This window comes from Streptopelia decaocto (genome assembly GCF_964273445.1).
Source record: "Streptopelia decaocto genome assembly, chromosome: 9".
In the NCBI taxonomy this organism is placed as follows: Eukaryota; Metazoa; Chordata; class Aves; order Columbiformes; family Columbidae; genus Streptopelia; species Streptopelia decaocto.
The window spans coordinates 18,119,051-18,138,197 of NC_138664.1; the positions used below are offsets into that span (position 1 = coordinate 18,119,051).

A 19,147-nucleotide genomic window follows, 5' to 3' on the forward strand; every position below is an offset into this window, starting at 1 on the left:
TACCCTGTGTTTCAGATCAGTAGGAATGAGCTCTGCAGTGCTACTTGTAAGAAGATGCTCTAGGTTTTCTATTGCAGACCTATACATCTCATTAGATATTTCCCCACACAGGGGAATAGCAAAATGAATTATTATTAGGGTGTTTGCTTTATGACTATAGTAACGGTCTTTTTCTGGGGGAGACTCACTATTGGTCAGTCCAGCCAGCTCAGCTGACCTGTCCTTAAGCTTGCTAAATATTATACAAAGGGAAGTAGCAAGACTACAGGGCTGGAACAGGTGAAGTGCGAGACTTTCCCCTCAACTTTGACATCAGACAGCTAATTTGCTAATATTGCTGGATTATGGGACACCAACCTGCAGAGCAGTAGTAGTATACTGTGACTCCACTGCTTGCTTCAGGAGAATGACTTCGTAGTTGTTAGCCAACCAAAGCCAAGCTGAGTCAGCTTCAACAAGAATTTTGGGCCATCATTTTAGAGAGATGGATTCTGACAAAGAAGTGGCCTTCACTGCCTTAATAAAACAGGGCAGGAGAAACTGAAGGGATGGAAGTGCTCAGCAGCCTTCTTTCCCTGACATGCTATAGGTTAGAGACTCACAGCTTTACTCAAAAAAGGACAGATTCTCTGAAGAATGAAAAAGCAGCACATAGAAGAGAGATTTGAACTCCATGTCCTTTTTCCTAGGTCAAAAAAATCTTTCTCGGACATTATAAGAATATGTTAAGGGCAAGGGGTAGAGGGGCAGAAAAATTTCTTTCCTCCTCTCCCAGACAACAGCAACATCATTCTCACTACAGATGTGTTACCAAATCAACTGCTTTGCCTTGACACACATTTTCCATTACAGTTAAAACACTATGCCTATGCACCTTTTTATATCTCTGTACAACTTGTATTCTACAAGCTTAGCAAAAAGCAACAAAAGGAACTCTTGTTTTTCACATCACCCCATTTTTCATCCAGCCATCATAGACTTTTTAGTATTATTTTGTCCTTAAAGTATTTTCAAAAGCTTAGCTGTCCTGATAAACTCACACAATAGCATCAAGCTGCACTGTGATTTAACTACTGCTTTGCTGTAATCTCCAACAGGCAATAAGGTAAGATGGATGGTGGATGGCAAGACACTCATTAACAACATCAAGGTCCACTTCAGCAGGAGTTAAAGAACCAGACCAAACATTGCCTTGGTCCTCATTCATGTATTAGACAGTGCAGAAGGCCACAGTAGTCCCAATTGGAAAATATCTCACGCTGACTGAAAGGTGGAAAAAGAAAACACCACACTTTTCCTGAGGTAATGTGTGTAGAAACTAGAATATGTAACTCTCACTGTCCTGTTTATCATACAGATCTCTATTTTCTTTCTAGGCCTAGCAATTCTTTAAAACACTGTCTAAAAGTTCATTCAGGTTAACCACCTCCCTCCAGCAACCTGTCCTTTTGGTTCTGCTTGTATATAAACATCTGGTGTCCTGAAGCAAAGAGATCAATGAGTTTGTAAAATAAACAGAAGTACAAAATCTTTCCAAGGCTTTGGTCTTGGAAACTGGTAGGTTTCAGCTGTATCTGAGTTACACACAGAGTTACATCCAGATGGATTGCATAAACCATGGGAAGTCTCACTAGAGCATTCTCCCATGCTCTGAATATATTCTTGTACCCATCTAGAGGACACAGTCCTCCTCTAGTCACACCTGGATAAGATGCTATGGGTCTACCATGGTTTGTTATTTGAACTCTGCAGGACCCGTGTCCCTTATTTTGAAATATATATTCCTGAACACAACTTTCATCAAAAGCCTATGTTAATTTACTCACTAAAGAACAATATTCTCTTTTAACAGTAATCATAATCCAACAAGGAAAGGGAGTTTAACAATACCCGTTTCTCCTCAGGAGGCAGTTTACTCCATTCATTGCCCAGCATCCTGGTGATCTCTGGGAAAGGGACTTCAGGCCTCTTCGCTCGAAGCTGCTCCCTACGCTCGTTCATGAATCGCACATACCCTGTGAGGGGGGATTTGGGGGCATTGGTGTCCCTAAGGGGTTTCTTCCTCTTTCTCCCTTTGGCCCAGCCTCCTCGTTTAGTTCTTTGCTGCTGCAAAATGAAAATGGAAGAAAATTCAGCTTGAAGGAAAAGAGTTACCACCCCTGGAAGGAATAAATACTCATACATTTTCACCAGGAGTACGTTGCTGCAGTACAACCTCTCCACAGATATAAGTTTCGAATCTTACTGTGGAGCAATCCTGACTTTCCTCTAAGCAAAGCCAAACAAGCCTCATTGTGAAAAGCTGTTTGCAGCACCTCCTAGTCCCCAGGGAAAAGAAAATAACATTTGCATCAACTTCCAATTGTAAAACCATGAGGACTGATAACCCATTAAATTATCATCCTAGCTAATATAATGGCAAGTATTTTTTTTTTTTGTGTTTGGTTTTCAGGTTTTTTTGGTTTTAAGTTATTCTCACCCTAACATACCCTTCCCCTCCAGTCTTTTGCCTGAATATCATGTTTGAAGAGATTTTCTCCATTAGTTAACAATTGTTAACTAGTTATTTTTCCCCTTCCAAATCTTTCACCTTTGTGCATTCTCTGCCCAAAACGTGGGTGAAAGGACAGTGTATAAGCTTTTCTATTCTAATCTGTTCTATAGGCTTTCTTTCTCAGTAATCACCTCCAATAGAGAGAAGAACAGACTCTAAAGGAGGGAACGTTGTAAGATACACCTGTGGCACACTATGAGTTCACAGGAATGCCGTAATTACCACTCGTATCCTCTCGGCTTCATACTACTACTACAGTAATCTCTGGATGACACTATTTCCTTATGCTATACAAATACAACTGTTTCAGTACTTCTAATCTCTCCTCAAATCAACATGTTCCTGCCATCATGTTTTAGTTTCCTTTCTGGAATTTTACTCCTTCCTTAAACAAGGACCTCACAACTGAAGACAGACTACAAGGAGGAATATCAAATGCCTCTACCAAAAAAACCAAAACTACTTTCACATCAAACTTCAGATCTTTCATGATTTAGTCACTGAAAAATCAGTGTGGGATGGTAAACAAGGCACAGTTTAAAGTATTAAGCATAATGCTTTCAAAGACATTAGTTACTCCCAGGGGAGTACAATAGTCCCACTGACTCACAAGAGAGAAAAATACATTGTGGCAGTTGAACATTCAGTCTTCAAAAAAGACTGACTGCAGCACCAGCCTGCGGACCGTGCTGGCTAAGCTAGAGCTGTTCTCTCTACATTGTGACCACCAGCTTTCCTTGGCCATCTGTGTGCAGCTGTACAACACAGAGAAAACTCGAGAGAATCAAAAGATGAAAATGGCACATGCATGAAAATTTGTGATTCTATCCAAAAGAATCTGAACAGGCAAGGCAAAATAAAATGACAAAACTCCACAGTTTTGCTTCATTGAGAAAGTCACTATTATTTCACCTCACCTCCTCCTCAGGCTTCTGCTCAGTGTTTTCAGCAGTATTAGAGGACTCATTTTGCAGCTGCTGAACCTGTGACAAATCCTCCACCAAATCTGGGTTATTCACAGACTGTGAAGTTCCGCCACTGAACGAACTCTCAGAATGAGCTAATCTGAAAAAGCACATAAGAGCCATAGAAAAAATTAAACCATCATATTCCTAAATCACTTCCCCACTCATCTTCTAAATGTGCAAAAACGTTGTAAATATATTCGGTTCTCACACTACTAAGGAACAAAAAAGATTTTAAAGCATCATTTTTGAAGAACTGGATGTTTCATCCCAGTAACTGCTATAACTACCATAGTTACTATGGATTTTCAAAGACAGTTTGACTTTTAAAGTGTCATTTTGCTTCATTTTTACTGAAGCTTTTGATTATACAAACAACTGCCAAGCAAGTAAACGTTTGGATCAGAAATCAGAAAGCATGAATCTACGCTTACCTAAAAATACCATAAGGAATCTGAAATGAATGGTTTCATCTTTGACCAATATACACCTTTCTGGATGCATTTAATATATTTATCCACAAATACACTTACAGGTTTGTGGTTGTATATGATTTGCGACTGAACTTCATTCAACATAATCTCCTGTTGATACACGTGGGCATTTTAAGCACAAACATGACTAGCTCCCAACAGGCTCCTGAACAGCCACTATTTAATTTTGCTGTAAGAGCTTTATCCATCAGCCTTACTCCAAGAAAGGGCAAGCTGTCTGGAGGCAAGAAAAAAACCAAGCAAGCATGCAGAAATATTTCTGAAGGCAGGCAGACAGAAATGAGCACCCATTTTGGAGCAACAATCCCATTGTCATTCTCACCACTGCACTCGGTGGTCAAATTAATAAAAGATTTTGGGACTCCTCTCAGATTCTAATCCCTTCTTGAGCCAGGCTACAGATTCCTTGGCCTGGCCCAGTTACATTCATGAAAATTACTATAACAGCAGTGTATGCTTCAAGTCTACTTTGTTCATTTACTCAGATCTACAGCTGCTTACATGCATGCCAAATTTTAAATATTCAAAATAATTGTTCCTGTTAATGTAGAATACAGCTATAGAAAACTGAGATATATTAATAAAATTGTTAGCTGAATGCCTATAGGAAAATGTGACTTTAAGTAAAGAGAAGAGCATATTTTCATTACTCACTATAATTAGCAATTGTGGCATAATTACTGGTAAAGATACAAGGGCTGTAGAGATCCATGCCTGACTTTCAGATATCAGATTGAGTTCATATTACTAACAATTAGAGATGGAGAAATGAAACAAAGTATACACACTCCTGTAAGTTAATCATATTTGGTGTATATCAAAAAGAAAATGGAACAACACAGTTTCTTAGAATCACTGTTGCAGTTTGAAGAACATTTCAGCTTTCCTATCCATTACCCTCAGCAGAAAAGCTTTCTAAACTACACATAGAGAGAAAACTTCCATGTAACATAGCCATCTGCAGCAAAAGCTGACAAAAGATCATTCAACGCATTAATACCTCTTAAACACAAACCTAATTTGAACATGTACCTCATTTGGCACCAGCAGGTTTCAAGTCCCAGATATGTAAATTCAGACCTACTTGAAGCAAGTGTGTCCGTATTCCTTTCTACAGGGCTTTACCTGCAAATTCTGAATTTTATTGCTTGGGGCTTTACAAAACAGAAAAGAAACTTCAAGTATCAAAACACAGGAAGAATCCTGCATATTCCTAAAAGACAGCTTCTTTTGTCAGTGAGATTTTAAAAGAGGCCACTGTTTCCGTCTGTAAAAGCAGAGAGTCTGACAAACACCAGACGTAATTTTCTCAGTGATTTTCAGAGATCAGTGATGAATGGTATATCTTTAATAGAAATAATTTATTTAGTAGGGACCACCGTAGCCAATAGATATGCCCTCCCTCTCTGCTCACATCATGCTATCTAGATTTATCTTAAAGACAGATCCTAAGGAAGCAAAACTTTAAAAGTTAAGAGATGTAAAAGGAAAGTTTCCCATCATTTCACAAGAGTCCTGGTATCTCCTAAATAGTCCTGTGATGTTCTATCAAGGCCAAGGGAGCATTGTAGCATTCATTTTTGTTGGATTTATTTTTTTGTTTTATAAATTACTTCGAATGCCCTCCTCCCACTGAAACTATTTCCTTAGCAAGACTAGAGATAGTATCTATCAGCTGAAGGTTAAAACTAAGTAGTTGCTTACCCAGTTACAGTAATTTCACCACCTTCCTTAGATCCATCTTCATCTGCAAAAAGTGTAGGAAGGGTGGAGCCAGCCACCAAGTTCTCCATACCTCTGCTAAAAAAAAAAAATTAAAAAGGAGAAAAAAGGTAAGTTAATGATCTAATTGCTTCCCTTTAGGAGCACTTTAGTTTAAACATCACAACATACCACAGATTGTATTTTTTTTTTTTTTGGTCAAGGGATCTGTTCTGAGGCCAGACAACTATAGGCAGCTGTACTTAAGGTCAGAGAAGAAAGATCATAAATGATGCTTCAATTCAGAGTTTCCCTCTTAACTGAGCCCTGTGCCAATGCCACATCCTTAAGACACTCATCATTCTGATTCCTTATCTAGAAAATTATTAAAGCTAAGCACACTGCTTCTAGGTGGCATAGATGTTGAACTCCAGCAGAGAAATACCCTTTGCTCATGTGTAAGACAAACTCAGCCAGGAATGAAGGAATCTAATTCCTGCTCTACCATGAGCTGAGTATAGCTTTGAGGCCTCTACCTCAAGAAGGAACTCTGGCTTGCAGATTTTAAATGCTCAGTTACACAAAGCTGTAACTGACCTAAACAAGCATTGGCAACAGTCCTGCTTTGAGTGGGAGGCTGGACTAAGATGACCTCCAGATGTCCCTTCCAAGCAACATCTGCAGTTCTCTGAACCAGAACTGTACATTACGCTTTCTCTCAAAAACTATAATAGTACCTCTGACATAAAAAGGAAGAAAACTCAAATAATACAATGCTTCTAGGAAAACTGGCAAAATACTGTGGTGGATTATATAGGATTTTAATTATTAAAGAAAGAAGCAAAATATTTCCTAACATGTAGAAAAGCATCCACAACAAAGCTGGGGCTTCATATATTACAAGAAAATCTGAAAATTCAACTTATTTGAAGGAGCTCCTCTCTGAAGCCCAGAAAGCTATTTAAGCACAGCTACTAATTCTACAACATAAATTGCTTCATGCAGTTGTCAAGTAAGAGACTAATGAAGATTTGCTTTATGTTATACAATCTTTAAGTTTTGTCAGTTAAGGAAAAAGTCCTAATATCTTCAAAAAAGGAAGCTTAAGCAATTAGACTAAAACAGAATCACAGAATGTTAGGGATTGGAAGGGACCTCAAAAGCTCATCCAGTCCAATCCCCCTGCCAGAGCAGGAACAACCAGATGAGGTTATACAGGAAGGTGTCCAGGCAGGTTTGAATGTCTCCAGAGTAGGAGACTCCACAACCTCCCTGGGCAGCCTGGTCCAGTGTTCTGTCACCCTCACTGAGAAGAAGTTTCTTCTCAAATTTAAGTGGAACCTTTTGTGTTCCAGTTGGAACCCATTACCTGTTGTCCATGCACCCCCAGCAGCCTTCTAGGGGTCAAGGACTTCTTCTCAGCCTCACCCTGTCAATCTATTGGCACCTATCACTCTAATACACACCTTAAAATATATATCCTCTACATGTGAACCTATCATTTCCAAACACTTCTGTCCCTCACGCCCACTGTGACCTTCTCACCAGGTCCCCGATTTGCCTGGACATCTGGACCTAGTTAGTCATCAGCAGCACAGTCTAAGGTTGCTTTCAGACTGTGGGGAGGCAGCTGGACATGAACCTTAACATAAACAGCACACAAACACAGGAAGCTGATAGAACACACACTGCATTTTCTTGTTTTTAATTTAACCCATATGATAAAGATACTAACTCTTTCAATTGATACTCAGCCACATCCTTAAGAATATTTAACATCAGTGATTTTACAATGGCTTCTATCTATTCCAGCAAGCAAGAAAACAAGACTATTCCCCAAAAGCTCAGAGAACAGACAGGAACTTACTCAGTCTTTCAGTCACATTTTTCTTTTAAAACTGTCCCATGCCTTTGCTCCAAAGCCATTAGCCACTAGTTTCAACCCCAATGCAGAGCTACGTGTTCATTTCAAGAATGTAACAAAATGGGCAAAACAAAAGCCCAATGGAAAGAACAGTAATGAGGAAGGAAGGGAACTGGTACTTCTCAAACTTGAGCCTTTACAGAATTCACAGGACTTCAAAAGGACAGTTGGCAACTTTCATCTAGATTTGTTCTGAATATTTGTGCAGCTTTGTCAATTTAAACTCTGGCTAAAGCACCTAATGGGACACACTTGACTAAATTCAAGGCACAGGAAACAATGCACACTTCTTCAATGGCTAGTACATACCCCAAATGCAAAAACGAAACTGAAACTGATGTTAAACTCTAAACCTTTATAAGCACTACAATTCAATGCAAGTGAGCACCACCTCCAAATAGAAGTAATTCAAACTAGAGCTGCTGCTCTGAGTTCCCTGTACTGTTGTTACACTACTAGTTTTATTGGCTCAACAAACCAACCAACTAAAGAATACAGAAAGACTGATTAATTTCTTAACAGCAGCATTTGATAAAGTGCTTGAAAAAACGTGATTTATTTTGGGATAGATCCGGCATGTACTCAATTACACTCCCTTTACAAATTTTGTAGGGTGGAGCAAAGACTACAGCCAAACCAAACTGTAATGCTCAGTCTTTCCACCACTTGGAGTTTCCATAGAGATTCTGCTTCCATTTTAAGCACAATACTGCTCAACCAGAAACACTGTTCTCAGAATGCCAGCAGCACACAAATACCTCCCACTCTACTATGGATAAGCCTATACAGTCAGCAATACATTTTTCTGAATTTATCTCAGGTCCAAACACTCCAGGCTCTCCCATGCACTGACTTTACTTCCAAGTGCATGCACTATAGAAACATGAGATTTAGGTTGGTTGGTGGTTTTTGTTTTTTTTCCTTGTATTTCCTACATCCAGCATAACAGTAGCCAACTGCAGAACAGCAGTAACAACCTGACCTACAGAGGCTGGAGGAGTTTTTGGATATCTGGTTTGGGGTGCAAAACCAAACAGTATTTAAAAAGGCTAAAAAACAAAAGTGAAAAAAGTACAAGGATCAAGGAGGAAGAGCGCAAGCTCAAGCTCCAGAGAACAAAGCAGCATTATGTGTACAGAACTCCAAGAAAAATACCAATGAAGAAGTTTTCTACCATACCATGCTCTCAATGTTTAAACATTGAAAAGACTTCCAAAGAGCAGTTAGTCACCTACACTAACATTAGTTAAACCTTTTTATGAGCCTAGAGAAGATTCTGCATTATCTTAAGCCATCAAAAATCTGGCTTAATTTATCTTTGTTTCCCTCCTTTCCCCCATCTTTCAGAGAAAACAAAGGCTTCACGATCCAGAAAATCTACAACAGTATTCCGTAACTTTCAGTTTAAATTTTCTAGCTTCATCGTATGCAATGAGAGATCATACTTAATACTACGGTGTACCAAAACGGTCTGACAGTATTACTTGGGTAATTAAAAATAACTGTAGCATATCATAGGTTCTTAAGAAAAAAAATAAAATAAAATCAAGAATTACTAAACTATTTAGTCATCCAATTAAAAGGTAAGATTATAAATATATATTATTACACTTATGCATATGTAAATATGAAGTCGGCATCCAAAAATCCAACTTCCATTGTGATTATAAAACACTGCAGGAGTTCAGTTGCCTCACTGCCAGCTCTAGTTTTAGAAATGTTACTGCTGAGTCGAGGATTTTTCTCCCATACTTTTTATTCCTGAAGTCTCTCATGCTTCTTTGCCAGAATAAATACCTCCAAACCTTACCATCCAGAGCATAACAGCTTAAAAAAAAGTAACCTTCTGCTATGTCAGAGGAGAATCACAGTATTCATTATCTAAGCATCGGAATCCGAGTACTTCATAATGTAAATATTTTAAACTCAGATGATTTATTGGGAGAAAAAACCCTTGGATCATCACTTCCTGTCTGTCCACATGCAGCCAGAATACCCAAAAGAAACTGAAGCAAGTACACCTCCAATTAAAACCACAATCCTTTTGGAGCTGTCAGAGGAAGTTCAGATTCTCTCCTGACAGCAGCATTTTCTTCCATCAAACTGGAGCAGAAGCATATTATCCAACATCCTTGACTGCAAAAATCAAATTTGACTTTCCCTACAGGCAACTCATCAGACAAAAGGTCTTTGTGACTTCAGGAAAATTGCAAGTCAAACCTAATGGGATGCAAGTTCTTCTGTCAGACCCAAAAGTATATACCAGAGAACAGCCAACTGCTTTTATGTTTACTTCTTGCCAGCACAAACAAAGAAACACTGGAGACCAAAATAAAGACTTGAAGGCAAAAAATTCCAGAGTTCCACTGCATTTCCAAGCAGCTTAAGGAAAGAAGGGAAAGATGTAAAGCTTAGTTTTATGTTTAGCTTATTTTGATATTTGTGGCAGACACTAACAAAGCTATTAATACTCAAACCTTAGCAACAGCTGCCAAACATCTGCAAAATGTATTTTTTAAAAAATACAAGTGCTCAATTCTATATTCTACTCTTATTGATATAAATGCATTAGGATGGGGCACACACAAGACATCTCATACATATAAAATCCTCCTGTTTCCTGGAATTTAAGCCCTTATTCACACAGAAAAGGTATATACTCAACTCCACGGACAAAAGCAAGTACAGCCCCACAATGACTTCCCTCTCCTTTCAAATACATGGAATAAATTTTGCATCAGCAATAAACAAGCTTTTTAAAAATCACTCAAGGGAAACAAACCCCCACACTGAGATGACTGTACATTTAGTTGTGCTATCCACCCCAGACAGCTAAAATCAGTAACTGTGGTACAGGCACCCAGAGGGAAGGCTTCGTTATCCAGCCCTTCATTTGCAGGTATTAAGCATCTACGGATTAGAATAGTTCATTTTATGCTTAATTAATTTTCTTAACGATAATATCAGTTGCCTTTGAAAATAATAACACTAACATATACAACTCTGAAGAATTAATTTAATCTTTGTGTTATAGATCTCACGTGAGAAAACAAACCATTCAATCATAAAAAAAGTATTAAAATAAATCTTGATAATTTTTTGTTTTAATTATCCTAAGGTAAGTCAAGTATTTGACTACCAGGGACACCACTGGTTTTTGCAATTTGTCCATAAAACCTCCTCTGAATTTCCAGTTCCTATAGGCAATTTAGTCTACCTGTTCACCTGCTCCATCACTTGAAAATTCCTCCAAGATATGGAGACCTCATATTTCACAGGACAAAGTTTTCCAATATCTACTTTTACACTAACAAGGCAAAAGGGATACTCCGTAAAAACCCCACAACCACTGACTATGTAATGGACACAAATTGTGCCTGGAGCACAGACGCTTCCCTGAAAGCACAGGGATTAGAAATCACCCAAGACTTTACCAGATCCTCTTAGCTTCCCCATCAGTAAGTAAATGGTTACTTTCCTTCAAAATTAAAGTTCAGTTCCTCTGATCATTTGTGTCAGTAAGACCAAATTACTTTATTGTTTGTGAAATGCAAACATGAAAGTGCCATGAGCAAAGCAGTTTATTAAAAAATGTAAATGAACTGAAGCTTTTCATGGTGTTTGCCCAGTTCTAACATTTACCAGCATCACACAAGTGAAACAAGAAACTACTTTGATTTGAAATACCAAACAAGTATTCTGAACTAGAGATAACTGAATGTCAAGGAATCCTGATTGTGATTGGCCAGTGAAATGAAAAGTTACATATTTGAAAACAAAATAATTGAGGAGTGGACACACCGGCTGAGATTAAAACGTTGTTTTAAAGGTATTTTAGCACTCTTGCTCTCTTTCAAAGCTTTACTCATCACAGAAGTTGGCAGGGAAGTACACCATAGACTCCTCTTAAATTCTGGGCGAGGAAACTCTGGCTGCTGCCACAGTGGAATACAAATTGGAATTTTTCATACACATACCCACCAAAACAAGTCATTGCTGACCATTTTACAGAATATTGGGTTGAATACTTTTGATGTGAGAATATACTGAAAAGGGGATTGAATATATACGTAAAAAAAAAAAAAAAAAGACTCACCACAGGCTTCATGACCCAACACAAAGGCATCTATCTACTCCAACCTCAAGAGCCACAATGACAGCATGGAGCTGGATTTTTTAAACACATTGATAGGGGCACAGGGACAAAGGTCAGAGGAAATGCAGTGTGGGGAGAGTCAGTGATTCTCACACAAAACAGGCAACTAATTCTGCCTGTTTTCAGATAATATTTATCTTTAGAAAAAAAATAAGACATAGCAGCTTCCATACATTTTTGGTCTCATTTTCTAGCTCTTGCCTTGTACTATTCCAACATTAAAAATGAGTTTGAGCAAACAAAAAACCTGTCATTTAGAATAAATCAGTTTTTAGATAGCCTTAGTTATGCATATAATAATAACAGGCATATAGCATTCACTCTAATCTGCTATTTCTTTCCATTTAAAAGATAAACAGAACTGATAATAGCAAATTCTTTCTAACAGCAAGAACAGCAAAGATCTAGATTGGACTGTTTGTTTTTAATCTGTTCTAAAAGCTATCTAGTAATAGATAAATATGTATCAGAAATGAAAGTTTCAATGTATATTGCATGAAGTGCACCAAAATCGATTTTCAACCATGGCTCTTCTAACAGGCATTAATTTGGGATTGTTTCACACACACTGTATCATGGGCATCACAGGATAAAAACTGTATAGACTTCAGAAACAGATCGAAGGAAAAACAAATACAAAAGAACAGCCACAAGGTTCACATAGTATCAAGATATCAGTGGGCGCTGCTTACAAAACCTCGTCTGGATGCCTGAAAAGGAAACAGTAATGACAGTCTCTCCTGGAGCAGCAGATAGCTCCTTAGACCAGGACTAACAAGATTTTAAAATTGTCTGAGGCCACAGGTGAAATGTGTAAAGGTAAATACTATAGGGAAATACTACACCCAAAACATGAATAAAAAATTTTAGGGAAACTGGAAAGGACTGTAACTATATGCTCTTACTAGGAACATATACCAGGATTCCCCTCCCAGCACCAAAATGGAAAAAACATAAATTTTTAAATCATTCAAGAACACAGATACTTCCATGGCTGCATAACAGAACTAACTTGTAGACAAGTTAGAACAAAGCTTTACTTATCTTCATCCTCAAAAGGCAACAGGAAATTCTGCTATTGAGCATCATGAACGGAAGTCAACAGTGGCATAAGCCTACTGGAGTAGTCTGACTGCTCTCCAGTTTTGAACAACAGATCAGACATCCAGAGATGTGTATGAGCTATGGGAAGAGGCAGGCAGACAGCACATCTCTGGAACACCTGTGGCATACATAATGAAAATACTTATCTTTGCAGACAAAACAGGACGGAAAAGAAAGAAGCTATGCCAGCAGCATGCTTATATGCCCTAGGCTGAGTGCTCAAAACAACAGGTAAACTTGCAATATTCCATCTGATCCCTGAACCACTTCCAGAAGCCCAAACTACTTGCTGTGCGTACAGTGGCTAAATTCTTCCTACTGTCTTACTGATGCTGCAATATCTTCTTTGTCCCTATCATATCATAGACAAGAAGTCAAAAGAAACCGGGGGAAATAGTGACCAAGAGCAGGGCATGACTGCCTAGAGCTTGGAGACAAACAACAAACAAGAACCTGGGAAAAGTACAGCTAAGATCTATAACAATCTGTTCTTCCAACTTCCCTCTTCCACAGCTGCTCCTCAGATGGGAACCATGCACAAGCTCTGCAAAACAGAGTTGATCTATATACACAATTAATTTAGTCCTAAAAGAGAAATATAAGTCTTTTCAAATAAGCTGAAGACTAAACAGACACAAGGATGGAGGTCTCGCATGTAACACACAAAATCTCAAACACATTTGAAAGGATTCCTAATTCATCTTTAGTTATAAATGTTCTGAAAGATACTTGGCATTCAGGTTTAAGTATTTACTGTATTTAGCAAAGGGCAAAGATTTATACTGCTTTTACATTTCCTTTTGATTATTTCATTTCTATATATATTTGTTAAGTAAATACGGTTCCTTTGAGCTAAAGCATAAATGTTATCCCAACACCCCTATATATGGGTAAAGAGGCATAGCTGGTTTAAAAAAGGTCATAAAGGAAATCTCTAAGAGCAAAGAATACAACCGAATTCCAGAAACAGTTTTTAAAATGCTATCAATCTTAACAATTTTATTTTGGACATCTTAACTAACTCTTAGTTATTTCTTGGTTTTAGACAGCTAGAAGTAGTTGTGAGAATCTGACTTTAATACACATTATACAATTCTTACTGCAAAGAGAAATAAGAACTAAAGTCTGCACAACCTTTGACAAAAGGTCAGTAACACTCTGGTTTACACAGCATTAAATAGTGGGAAAATGAAAAAATATTTGTATTTTCAGAAGGGCTACAACATAGATCTCACCTGAGCATGACCTCATAATCCGAAGCTCATTGCCTTGATCAGCAACAGACAAAGCAAACTGATGGAAAACAAGAGTTTAGGCAACACTGTCTTTTTTGATTTGTGGAGCCTAAACATTTTAAAACAGACACGGTGCTGCAAATTCATGAAAGTTATTTTTCTTGGTTGCCTTTTGCAGCCTGTTAGAAGTGAGTACACAGATTACCTGAGGATCTGTCACCATATTTAATCCTAAAAGTTAGTTTAGGGGTTTTTCAGTCACCTGCACTCCCTTTTCATTTAAAAAGGGCTCCTTTGAAAAAACATTCATCTGCATTTTGCTCCTCCCCACATCCCCCAGAACAAAGTCAAAAAAGCATAACATTGCTTTTTAAACATTATGTTTTTAAAGGCAAAAAGTATTCAGCTTTTAGGAAAACTTTAACAATCCTATTTGAGCTTACGGGCTTCCTGAGATAAAACATTTATTACAGTAATGGAAGCTTGGCTTTCCTGGTCTTTAACAGTGTCCCAAAACAGCTAATTCCCACCCTAGAACTGTTTCCTGACCTCTAGAAAGGGTCATCTATGTTTAACTATAGACAAAATATGCTCATGGCATTCCAAAGCTCCATGGTAAGCTCACTAAAAAGAATGCAGCAGGTTCAGTTCACATCTCAACTGAGCTTTAAAATATCCACTCCAGAAGAAGCCCTTAAGTAAGTAAACCTTTAAGTAACCCTTACCTGGCTGCCCTAAGTAGCACACACTGATTCTTCAGTAATGAGTAGATAGTTCTCAAAACAGGCTACTCACCTCTCATACTGCTTCCTAATAAGTAACAGCAATGAGTAAACAAACCTCCAAGAGCAGGTTGCAATATGTAAGTACAAGAGTCCTGAGACACCATAGAACACTCAATATCTCCCATCCAGAGCATAATATGCCTAGGTCTCAGAGTTTTGTATGTAAGAGAAAAATAAAAGGAGAAGCCTAATATTTGAAACTATACCAAGTAATCAAGCTGATTGGGAAAGACTGCCTGAAATTTCAGCTAGTAAAAACTTTTTTTTTTTTCATAAAGCCTGTTTCATTTATAGCTAACAGTTCAATTAACAAGATGCAGAAACATTAATCCACTTCACACCGAAATTTTCCTCTACAAGCATCCATGTCATAATCACCATTAACTTGTTTGTGTTCCTGTTTGAAATGCCTTTCTAAGTAACATTTCCTAAGTTAATCACCTGATAATCACACATTTTATATGTAAATATCTTCTAACCATGCACGAAAAAAACCCTGCAGACTCCAACTAATTGCATTAATGAGCAAGATGTATCTAGTCCCCGCATTGTGTTGGTTGGCTGTTCCTGCCTAGTTGCATAAGAAGAAAAATGAAACAATGAGAAAAGTCCACATTTTTTTGCTATATGGAATTAATCTCACTTCCATAAATCAAGAAATACAGAGATTGCATCATTTACATGTAATGACTCAGACTGTTTTAGACTAGGTGGGACCACTGGAGGTCATCTGGTCCTAACACCTACTCGAAACCAAAATGAAGGTCATCTTTACAGTAGACACTCCCATGGCAGACTGCTTGGCTCAAAGCTCCTGGTCAAACACAGAAGTAAGCCAGCAAGTGCCCTTACCACTGGTTTGTTTTGTTAGGAAGGCTACCAACGGCTGAAGAAATAACCACTGTTTATTCTTGGGATACAGACAGTGATGAATAGAAGATGGGACACAAAAGCAGTTCAAAAAAATCCCTTGCAATGACCACAGGAATAAAGAAGTATGAGACAACACCTCTCCAAGTCCTTACAAAGCTTGAGGGACAGAAGAATCAAAAGACAATTCTTCTCTCTACCATGAGAACAGAGGTGGAAACTTTTTCACGTTATTCATCTATTATTGAGGGGAACAAAAAATAAAATTAATCAAGATCAACCTTAGCAAGGAATCCAGACCTTCTCTCCAATTATTGAACCTGGAGCTGGACTTCCAATATTGCACTGCGCGTACAAAAAGATTCTCTCACCTTTTGTTATCTTCTGCAGCTGTAGCAGTGCCAGCTGCATGAGACATCATGTATTCCTACCTTGCCTGTTAGACTCATCTGTTCTTATATATGATTCAGAAGGTTTTTTCTGCCTTTTTTCCATATTCTGAGCTTAAAAAAAATTATTTGTGCTTCCATGTTTTGATTAAGTGTCTGGTGTTAGAGAACAGTTTACAGAATCCTAATAATATCACACAGCGATTTGTACACTACTGTCAACTAATGAAGCGGAATGGGAAACTAGCAAAATACAGGTGGCTTAAGTTGAGCATTAGATGAACACAATTTTCAGGCCTCTTTCTCAAGCTTTGTCTAGTTTGATATAACCTAGATTTAAGGCTAGGTTACAAAAAAGTAACTCGCTGCTGCAGAGCAGGGACGGTCTTGCTCCCTTCTCACCTGGTTACTGAAATCTCCATAGATTACTGGACTTTTCACAGAGCTGCTCTAACTCCATTACTCTCTCCTTTATGAGAATGGCAGGAAGAGTGGAAGCTGGGTATCTTTCACCAGCTGAGGTACATAGTCAAAAGAACTCAAGGAAATACCATAGCTTATCGAAAAAAGAATGCATTTGGAACCTCCCACTTCCATGCCTGCTAAACCGTCATGTTAAGCTACGTGAGCCACCCCCAATTACCAAAGATAACTTGTGGGACTCATTCTGCTAGTAGTCAGTTGTGGAGTTTTCATATGACATCAAGAGAAGCATTCAGAAAAGTCAACTGCCTGCATGGAGATAAGCCAAGTGCTAGAAGTTGCAGACAACAGCTCTCCACTGCCTTAGGTGACAGTTCTATGGCAGCCTAAGCTTATTTAACTACTAACTACTTGTATCACATCATGTTCAGCCTGGCACCTCTGCTCACTATACAAGTCCTCTGTTTCAGCATGATAAAGAACCAGAATAGCTTTTAGTCCATTTATCAAATTAGTTTATGACAGATTAGAGGATACAATAAGCATTGCAGTTGGCAGAAAAAAAAAGGGATGTGAGTAGCACAGCCAAGAGTTAGCGACTTACATTTCTATAACCCTAAAGCCCAAGGTTAGTAGGTTGAGAGAGGATCTCCTTCCCCTCTATTCCAGATGTGGTCTCACCAGGGCAGAGTATTGTGTCCAGTTCTGGGCCCCTCAGTTCCAGAAGGACAGGGAACTGCTGGAGAGAGTCCAGCACAGGGCAACAAAGATGATCAAGGGAGTGGAGCATCTCCTTTATGAGGAAAGGCTGAGGGAGCTGGGGCTCTTTAGCTTGGAGAAGAGGAGACTGAGGGGTGACCTCATTAATGTTTACAGAGATATAAAGGGTGAGTGTCACGAGGATAGAGCCAGGCTCTTTTCAGTGACAGCCAATGACAGGACAAGGGGTAATGGGTTCAAACTGGAACACAAAAGGTTCCACTTAAATTTGAGAAGAAACTTCTTCTCAGGGAGGGTGACAGACACTGGAACAGGCTGCCTAGGGAGGCTGTGGAGTCTCCTACTCTGGAGACATTCAAAACCTGCCCAGATGCCTTCCTGTGTAACCTCATCTGGATGTTCCTGCTCTGGCAGGGGGATTGGACTGGATGAGCTTTTGAGGTCCCTTCCAATCCCTGACATTCTGTGATTCTGTGATTCAGCTCTCGCTAAAATTCTCGTGGTGTCACAAATGAAAAACGTTTGAAACTATTCCAGTAACTGTGAGCCCCAAAATAGTCATAAGTGGGAGGAAATATGATTACCAGAAAAAACTAGGATTATCTCATAAGCTGACCTGACATTTTTATTTTTTCTTCTTTCCAATTTAAAGCTAAACATTTATTCTCCTGATGAAAGCTGACATTCTTTCCCAGGAGTCTGGAAACAAAACTTGAATTCCACAAATTCCAATTAATTTGTTCAAACAAAGGATACTTATTACGCTGGCTCTTCATATTGTATATAAATTGGAGCAAATACACTTTCTTAACTAAACTCAGCAGAAGACTAGCTGAAGTCTATTCTGCCATGCTTCCCAGATAATAGAACAGTGAAGATTTAGACAGACATTGTTTATCTCAATTTCATTTCATCAGTAGCATGAGTCATGCAAAAGCAGATAAAGCACACCATAGTAAATGCACCCCAAGCCAGAAATCCGCTCCAAAAGACTTTAGTATGGTTACCTATGACAGTAATGAACTAGATGTCAGGACTAAAAAAAAAACTTGCTATGCCATGTGTTTTACATAGCTACAATGCTAACCAGACACAGATGAAGATTATCTTTTTTCCTGTGGTTATTTAGTTTTGCACTGGCAAAGTTAAAACCCCAACAAGAAACAATGTGCACATTTTATCTTTAATGCTACACTGCCTCCACTAAGTTTTCCAAGTTTCTCCCTGTTTATCGCTGCTTGGGTACTCTGTTTGGAGTCACAAACCTCCAGCTCCTGTTTTAGAGCCCTCCTTTGTTGAGGCAATCACAAACAATCAGATGCAAGAAATAAGAACTAATGTAAAACCTACTCAGTAAGAAATAGATCCTGCAGGAGAAATAAGAGCATGCTAACATGCCTATATAGTTGAGGACTTTTGGAGACTCTTAAGATTCGCTCATCTGCTCTAGAAATCCTATACAATTTGTGATTAATGAGATATTCCAACAAGATGCTTGTGTATTTGAAGCTATGGTAGCTTTAAATGGTGTATCTTCCTACAGTGTCCTAAATTTTTCATCCTTTAAGTATCTGAAGGTGTCTTTGTCAAAGTACAGGGTAAGTGAAAATGCAAACAAGAAAAATTATGCTTGTTCTTAAAAATAAGCTTTGGATATGTGGGACAAGAGGAACACCATAGCAAAGGAAAAGGTTTAGAATGCCTGTAAAAAATATACCACCCAAACCAGAACCTTAAAAATAAAATGTACACCAAGCTTTCTTCTCTTACCATTTATCCTGTACTGGGAACACTCTCTCTCTGGCCCCCAGTATTCTTGGCAGAAAT

At 38.5% G+C, this 19,147-nt stretch overlaps 1 protein-coding gene across 9 annotated transcripts in view; it reads right to left on the minus strand.

Annotated features, from left to right (window-relative positions):
* Positions 1–19,147, minus strand: part of HMG20A (high mobility group 20A) — a 167,347-nt gene that overhangs the window by 142,495 nt on the left and 5,705 nt on the right. For 7 of the 9 annotated variants that reach the window (XR_014184893.1, XR_014184894.1, XM_082061392.1 and 4 more), the window contains exons 3-5: positions 5,718–5,813; positions 3,472–3,619; positions 1,891–2,106 (exon numbers count right to left, since the gene is read on the minus strand). Coding sequence is in view for 7 of the 9 variants with exons in the window: in XM_082061392.1 (XP_081917518.1) it covers positions 1,891–2,106; positions 3,472–3,619; positions 5,718–5,806 (453 nt within the window). In the remaining 2 variants the exon portion in view is untranslated. The remainder of the gene's footprint in view (positions 1–1,890; positions 2,107–3,471; positions 3,620–5,717; positions 5,814–19,147) is intronic. The other 2 variants (XM_082061393.1, XM_082061394.1) reach the window with 1 other exon arrangement.